At 54.2% G+C, this 8,392-nt stretch overlaps 1 protein-coding gene across 1 annotated transcript; it reads left to right on the top strand.

The window, feature by feature from the left end:
- Positions 1-1,328: 1,328 nt before the first annotated feature.
- On the top strand, positions 1,329-2,709 carry CCDC166 (coiled-coil domain containing 166). The gene is made up of 2 exons (XM_004387431.1): positions 1,329-1,766; positions 1,849-2,709. Exons 1-2 carry the CDS (start codon positions 1,329-1,331, stop codon positions 2,707-2,709), a joined length of 1,299 nt encoding a protein of 432 aa, XP_004387488.1.
- The last annotated feature ends 5,683 nt before the right edge of the window (positions 2,710-8,392 follow it).

The following is an 8,392-nucleotide window of genomic DNA, read 5'->3' as shown; positions in this document are numbered from 1 at the left end:
TCCATTGTGTGAATATACCCTAATTTGTTTATCCATTTGTCTGTTGATGGGCACTTTTTCCTATATTCTGAAAGAAGTCAGGGGCCACTTTATTTTTCAGTGGGGGGACCACTTTCATAATAAAAATCGTATTATTTTAAGGCCAGCATTCATATGCTGTTTTAGGAGTTTATGAATTGGTGTTTCCTTTAAATTTTAATGTGAAAACAAGCGGAGAGTCTGCACTGTTCTGAAGCTTGTCATTACATCTTATAAAATACATTCCTATAAGGAGGAAATGCCTTTAGCTGTGGTCTGATCTTTGGGGCAGGTGCAGTGAGAGCAAGTCCCACGATGCGAATGAATGCAGCCAGCTCCTAACTGCTGCCCACGTGCTGCCGGCGACTTATCCATTCACAGTTTCTGGCCAAAAGTGAATTAATAATGACAGGCTCGTGCCTTTTGGTCTCCACAACGTGAACAGCAACAGCCAAATCCGAAGACACACCCACTTAGCCCTCCTGGCCAGCTGGGAAGGAAAGCTGATGGGGGCAGAGCTGTGGGGTGAGTTCAACAGGTACCACACGTCTGCCGCTCAGACACCCCAGAGAGGAATACACCGGACGGACCACGGGTTAATCGTGTGAAATCTGAACATTCTCAATACTCCGCAGTAACCCTAACTCGTAGGGGTGTCTCAGAAGATGGGCTCAAGGATTCAAGGAGGATTCAACGGGAAACAAGGGTTTCTTCGGAGAGACAAAGCTCCATCCTGACAAACGGAGATTTCGTCCTTGTAGATGGGGACGCAAACGCCGACAATGGGGGCAGCCAGGGGTAAGGCCCCGTTTGGGGACAGAAGGGCACAGGCCTTTGCGCGGAAAGTGGGGGCGGCCTGGGCTGCAGCGAGGGTCTTGTGAGGACTGGAAGTGAGTCCAGCTTCCTCCTCCGGAAGCCGAAGTCCTGGTCTCAGCCCCTACCTCTGCGGGCGGAGACAAAGGCTGTCGCTCACCGACTGGGGAGGGGGAAGTGAGGAGATGGAGTGGGGCTGTTGCCCAGGCAACAAGGTGGGGGAGGGCGACTAAGTTCTGTCTCCATAGCGACTGTGGCTGCTGGACATCAACGTTATTAATGTTGGGCGCACCTTGACGACGGCCAAGGTCCATAGGAGCCAACGTGTAAAGGTAGGAGCCCCTGCCCTGACCCGACCTCCCCCAAACCTCATAATCCTGGGACTCGCCCCATCCCCGGCCCTAGAATGTTCCGCATGGGTGAAGGGGAGGAGCTGAGTTGGGGGAGTGGGGAGAAGGCGGTGCCCTCACGCGTGCCTGTGCCCCAGGCTCCAACCCATGGCGCCCAAGAAAAAGCGCGGGCTGAGCGCCGGGCGCCGGCCGGGCACCTCGGGCGAGAGCGCAGAGCCGCTGTCGGAGCGCGCGCTGTACCTGCAGCGCGAATACGCGCTGCTCACGGAGCAGCTGGACGCCTGCGAGGAGCGCGTGGACCACGTGCTGCAGGAGAACGCCTTCCTGGACCGCGAGGCGTTGCGCTTGCGCGAGGAGAACCGGCTCTATGCCAGCTACGTGAGCGCGCGCGCCCAGCGCTGCGCCAACGCCATCGTGGGGCTGGACGAGCAGAACCGAATGGACCTGGCGCAGATCCACTGGCAGCGGACCGAGCTGGCCACGCTCTACCACGGGCGCGAGGACGGCGTGCGCGCGCAGTTGCTGGAGATGGAGGCGCGCGCGGCGCAGATGGCACGTCAGGTGCAGGAGCTGCAGCCCTATAAGGCCAGTGCGCGCGCCCGAGGGAGGGCGGGGGCAGGTCTTCCTCCCCCACCCTCCGCTGACCCGCTCCGCCCGTCCGCCGCAGGAGCTGCAGCTGGAGCAGCTGGCGCGGATCCGGGCGCTGGAGCGCGAGCTCCTGCACATGCGCGTGGAACACACGCAGCTGCTGCACCGCGTGAAGCGGCGCTTCCTGGACGACAAGGCGACCTTCGAGCGCGAGGCGCGCCAGCGTGTGCAGTCCCTGGCGCGTCGCGCTGAGCGGGAGGCGGCGCGCGCGCTCATCGTGCACACGCAGTCCATCAAGGCGGACAACGGGCGCCTGCGGCAGGAGTTGCTGCGGCTGCTCCGCCGGGCCCAGCTGCTGCATGACACGCGGCGCCAGCTGTTGGAGCAGCGCGAGCAGCTGCGGCGGGAGCACGAGGACACGCGGAACCTGGCGCGCGTGCATGGCTGGCTGCGCCGGGGCCCCGGGGGCCCGCCGCTGTGGCAACCGCCAACCACTTCCGCCCGGCCCAGCTCGCGGCCCGGGTCCCTTGCAGCCTTCATAGGCACGTCGCGCGCGGGCTCTCGGGCCCAGTCAATGGTCCCTTCGCGGGTGGGCTCCCGACTCCAGTCCCGACCCCTGTCGCGCCCGGTCTCCCGGATCCAGTCGCGCGCAGGCTCGCGGACCGCGTCCCTGGTCCCGTTGCACACGGGCTCGCGGGCTCCGTCCCTGGTGCTGTCGCGCGCGGGCTCCCAGGCTCCGTCCCTGGCGCTGTCGCACAAGAGCTCCCGGAGTTCTTCGCGGCCCTCTTCGGGCGCGGCTTCCCAGGATGCCAGCTCTTCAGAGGAGTCCCGCCACAAGTTTCCCTCGAGTTTGTCCCGGGCTCTGGCTCCGCGCTCCCCACCGTCCAAGGAGACCGTGAACACCGACGCTGCCTCAGAAGCCGCCTCGGGGAGAACCTGAGCCGACGGGGAGTGCCAGCGAGGCACTGGTGGGGTGGCAACGCAGGACGCCCATCTGGTGAGGGCGGTTGTTAATAAAGGTGTGGCCCTCATTGCCTGGGCACCTGTCTCATTCGCTGCTCTAGCATTTCCGGCCGGCGGGGGCCACGACCTCGGACTTCCAATTTCCAAGCTGCGAGATGGCTTCACGCCCCTTTTGCCGTTTGTCCGCTACGATTCAGCATCCCTCCATTCAGCAGCTGACCACAGCTGACCTCCTGCCGTGTGCCAGCCGGCGGAGGAGCCAGCGCCGCCAGTGGAGCGCCCTGGAGGAGTTTTCAGCCAGTGGCATCGAGAGATGGTAAGTGCAGGAAAGGAGACCAGAGGGGCGGGCAGCGGCTGGACAAGGCCTCGCTGTGACTGCGGGGGCCAGCCTGGTTCCAGGCAGTCAGAGGGGACGGCGGGCCTTCGGGAAGGAGTATGAGCTGTGTGCCCGGCGCCATGGGGAGCCAGGGTTTTTTTTTTTAACTCATTATTTTAATTTTGGTATAATTTCCAATCTAGAGGAAAGTTACAAGGATAGTACAAGGTACTCCCAGATACCATTTACCCAGAATCTCCAAAAACCCCGTTTGTTTTGTCTCTGTATCTGTGTATGAATGTTTTCTCAACCACCTGGCGGTAGGTTTGAGACACGTTGCCCCTCTCCGCTAAATACTTAAGTGTGTATTTCCAAGAGCAAACCCTCGCCTACATTACTGCGGGACAATCACCAAAATCAGGACATTTAGCACGGAGAAAGAGTGGTATTTAATCCAGAGCTCACACTGTGTCCATTCTGTCTTCGAGGCTGCCCCTCCCAGGATCACGCGCTGCGTGTAGCCGTCCTGCCGGCCAGTGTACAGGCCAGTTGTTAAAAACGTCTCTCAATGGAGGTTTCTGTTTATCAGCTATCTGTGAGGTCCAGCGGCTTGCACGTGCGGCACCATGACTGCTGATCCGGGGCAGTGGGAAGGTCATTAAAAACGTGAGGTTGCTTTGGCCCCTGGACTAGAGCGCAGCGTGCCAGAGGTCCGACCAGCGGGTAGAGTGGCCGGCAGCACTTCCGGTCCTTGCCGCCATTTCCACCTCCCGGGCTGGGGTCCTGGGCTGGGGTCCTAGGCTGGGCCCGAGGGGCCCGGGAGGCCTTGGCTGATGAGGCGGAGGGAGCGCAGGGAGGGCGAGGCGCTAGGGTTCAGAAGTTGGGTTTGGGCTCTGTGGGACACTTGAGAGAGCTGCCCGGGAGGCAGCAAGCGTGTTCTCTTTGGAAGGTGTGGGCATGGAAGGTGTAGGTTTGGACTCAGTACACCCGAGCTGGACAGCACACGGACAATGCTGGTGACCTGGGGGAAGGTGTGGCATTCCTTAGAGATCCGCAACACTGGCAGCAAGTCACACCTGGAGCGGTGGTCAGGCGGAGTGACCCTTGCATGTGTCCATATTAAAGGACTATTGGGACTGGGGGGGATAGAGAACGGGGGGCAAAATCTGGGACCCCATGGAGGGAGGAGTCCAGATCAGAGGTTTAAAATAAAGCTCTTACACATTAAGGGCAGCAAGAGGAGTGAGCTGGCTATGTCTGGGCCCTGAACACACCTTACCTGTGTGCCTGGTCCCCGCCCTCCCCCCAAACTGAAATTAAATCTATAATGGTAGTTCTAGGTACCCAGCAGAAGTAAACACAGATCCTCTTTGGAAGACTTCACTCCAGGACCAGGTCTTCAAAATTTCCCATAACCATTTCCCATTAAAAGAAATCAGGATGGGAGTGTTTGCTTAGGGGGCGTTATGTTATGGTTGTGGGATGATTTGATGCACAGCTTGAATGGAATCAGTCACTGGATTGTATATGTAAAAATTGTTGAGATGGTGTATGTTAAGTATATTTTCACCACAATAAAAATGAACAAAAAATACTAGGGCTCCTTTGAGATCTGGGGAAGGACGTGTGCCAGAAAGCGAGGTGCGCCCAGAGACCTGTCAGGAAGGCCCAGCCAGAAGCACAGGCAAGCAACATTGAAGGGAGTGGCCAAAAATTCAATACTTTAAGCATCAAAAAGATGAATGACTGCACTGAATGGAAATACATCAAATATGTAAAATACATGGTTCAAAATCATATAAAACCCGCCTCATTGGTCATTGGAAGCTGTTAGTGCAATAACTCAGTATTCTAAAATTTGGTAGATGATGACTCATCCATTCTGCCTTCTATGAACTGTACTTCCGGATAAACAAATGGTTGGTGAGGGGTGGCTAAGTAGAGAATTCTAGTCTGTGGATGCAGAAGTAACGGCAGAATTAGAAGTCTATGCGAAAGCCTTGTGGGTAGAAGACTGGTGAGGAACTTTATTCTGGATAGATCCAACTGACACTGAACCCACGAATGGACCCTAACATCGCTAAAGAATGAGACATTAAGTGCCTCCTGGGACAATCCTAGAGAATTGGCCCAGTGCAAGCTATGATAACCATCTTGATTCAAAGCAAAACTCCTATTGCCAGTATATATGAAATAGAAGACACAGTGGGGAGACAGCCAAATCCTCTATATGGCAGACGGCCCAGGTTTTTCCAACAAATGTCAAGGAAAAAAAATGGGGAAATGCTTCTGATGAACAGAGTCTTAAGACACATTTCAACTATATGCAGTGTGTGGATCTTGTCCAAACCCTGTGATCTGAGGTGTTAAGCGTTCCTTGGGGAGTATGAAGCTAAGAAATGCCAGTGTACCTCACTCTTTCTCTTCTAGGGCACTCTTTCTAGTGGCTGACACCCCCATCCTCACTGCCTAGACACCCCTCTCCTCAGGACCTCCCCAGACTACTGCCTTCCTTGCGACATTCCCCACCTGAGGATGCCTTTGTCAGTTTCTCCTTGTGGTTCTGGCCTTTGGGGGGGGAGGCATCAGGGGTGCATTCTTCTATTATTTCTCATTTTTTTCTTTATACATTTTGAAGCCATTATTAGTGACTTCATTATTAGCACTAGCTCCGCTGTGAATTGAACTTTGTATCAATGTGCAGACTCCTCTTACCCTCTGCCAATGGCTTGTCTGTGCACTCTGGTTGCTCCAGCGTTCCTTCCGTTTGTCTTTGGCGTGCACAGCCCTTTCTGTGGGCGTCAGCCTTACATCTGAAACAGCCTGGATGGATCTTGTTTTTTTAAATAAAATGGATTATATTTTTAAAAATCCAATCTGACAACGTTTGTCTTTTAACTGAAGCGTTTAGTTATTTTACATTGATTGCCTAGCAGTAAACCCTGGTGGCTGGTTAAGAGCTCGGCTGCTAACCAAAAAGGTCAGCAGTGTGAATCCACCAGCCGTTCCCTGGAAACCCTATAGGGCAGTTCTACTCTGTCTATAGGGCCACTTTGAGTTGGGATTGACTCGACAGCAATGTTTTTTTGGTGTGTTTTTTTTTTTTAAATCAGTATTATTACCATCTTTTTTAAAAAATACTTCCTGTATTTTTCTTTTCCCATGTCTTCAGCTGAACCTTCCCCCTCCCCATTCATACGTTTGTCCACTTGGATGGAAATCATACTCTTTTCTCCTCTGTTACCGGTACCCGTGCAATGTTAACACGCACATTTAAACTCACAAATTACACAGTATCCTTAGCCTCCTCCTGAGCCCTGGAGGTGCTCAGAGGCACTGGGTTTCCATCACACCCTTCCCACCCTAGAGCCCGCAGACAGCAAGCTTCAGTTCTGCCAAGACTTCTTTTTTAAGACTGGTTTTTAGAGCAGTTTCAGGTTACAGAGAAACTGTGCCCCCACCCTTTCCTACCGTTAACACCTTGCATTCCCGTGGAGCACGCGATGCAGCTGATCGGCCACTACGGACGCATGATTATGAACTCATTCCGCCGTTCACATTAGGGTCTGCACTGTGCCTGCCTTGGCTTCTGAAGCCACATATGAGACAATATTATTTGGGGACAGTCACTCACCTGTACACTGACCACTGGGGACACATCTGCATGTGTGTTACGCTTCAATAAAAACTTTACTTTTAAAAAGACGGCTTGGTTGGATGATAGTCCCGGATTCCTCCCGCACACTTCCGGGCTGCTCCACTGAACAGGCTGCTGAAGCACAGGCCCCGTGTCGCCTCCCCGCCCAGGCCTGAGAGCTGTGAGGGTAGCTGCAGTGGGCCTGGGTCCCACCCCACGCTGGGGCATGGCTGCCACCTGCAGCCCGTGGATCCACCCCAGCAGTGGAGAGGGTGGGGATACCCCCAAGTGTGCACCTCCAGTAAGGGCCTCCCCTCAGAATGGCACCCTTCCTCCTAACACCTACTGAGGCCCTCCCTGCCCTCCCACTCCTCTGCTGCCCCCACCCTGTCCCCCTTCTTCACTCCCAATGCCAACCCACAGCCCCTCCCCAGGGCCGGTCTAGAGGGCAGCGACCAGAACTAGCCACACGCTGTCCCCTCCCAAAGGTACCGCTGACCCCAGGCCCGCTTCCAGTCACCTCAGCAGGTGTGGGCTGGACACAAAGGGCCAGGGGACCATGTGGAGGCCCCCTGGGGGCTGTGACGAAGTGGGTGCGGGGCGGGCCATGAGGGGGGCACCAGTGAGGGGAGGTGGGCTGGGTGTGCCTTCATCTGCAGGGGTTTTCTGATTTCCCTTTGACCCGTTTAAGAGGTTGTCGGTTAATTAACCACGTTTGTGAATCTTCCAGTTTTCCTTCCATTATTGTTTGTGGTCGGGACAGACACTTGGTATGATTTCAGTCTTTTCAAATGTATTAAGACTTGTTTTGTGCTGAGATACTTCATTTTTGGTTCCAGGGAGTAGCTGACCAGATGGTCCATCCAGAAAGAGGGCTGTGAAACCAGCAGCTGGCCTCTCGCATGACTTTCTGTGTCTCAGCAACATGAAACTGGACCAAAGCTTTCTCATCTGGAGGCAGGTGTTCGGGTATCTGGTTAACCATGACAATGTGATACTTATTTCCCTTCCCTTGCAGCCTTCGTTTTTACAAGAATTATCTCATTTAAATAATTAAAAAATTATCACTGTTGTTGTTGTTAGATGCCATCGAGTCAGTTCCGACTCACACTGACCCAACGAACAAAATGGAACCCTGCCCAGTCCCGCACCATCTTCACGATCCTTGCTGTCTTGAGCCCACTGCTGCAGCCGCTGTGTCAGTCCTCCTCCTAACACCTACTTTCCCAAGTGACCCTCTACTTTCCCAAGCATGAAGTCCTTCTGCAGGAACCGGTCCCTCCTGATAACATGTCTAAAGTATGGGAGACAAAGTCTCACCATCCTCGCTTCTGAAGAGCATTCTGGCTGTACTTCTTCCAAGATAGATTTGTTACTTCTTCTGGCAGTCCATGGTATATTCAATATTCTTCACCAACACCATAACTCACAGCCATCAATTCTTCTTTGGTCTTCCTTATTCATTGCCCAGCTTCCACATGCATATGAGGCAACCGAAAACACCACGGCTTGGGTCAGGCGCACCTTAGTCCTCAAAGTGACATCTTTGCTTTTTAACACTTTAAAGAGGACTTTTGCAGCAGATTTGCCCAAAGCAATGCATCATTTGATTTCTTGACTGCTGCTTCCATGGGCATTGATTATGGATACCAGTAAAATGAAATCCCTGACAACTTCAATCTTTTCTCCGTTTATCACGTTGCTCAT

This window comes from Trichechus manatus, unplaced genomic scaffold (assembly GCF_000243295.1).
Source record: "Trichechus manatus latirostris isolate Lorelei unplaced genomic scaffold, TriManLat1.0 scaffold00185, whole genome shotgun sequence".
In the NCBI taxonomy this organism is placed as follows: domain Eukaryota; kingdom Metazoa; phylum Chordata; class Mammalia; order Sirenia; family Trichechidae; genus Trichechus; species Trichechus manatus.
This window is presented reverse-complemented; position numbering and strand designations above follow the sequence as displayed.

Excerpts from the sequence above, each read along its gene's own strand:
- CCDC166 (XM_004387431.1), top strand. The coding sequence starts at position 1,329 with ATGGCGCCCAAGAAAAAGCGCGGGCTGAGCGCCGGGCGCCGGCCGGGC. Across the intron at positions 1,767-1,848 it reads AGGAGCTGCAGCCCTATAAG|GAGCTGCAGCTGGAGCAGCT; the intron begins GCCAGTGCGCGC and ends CGTCCGCCGCAG.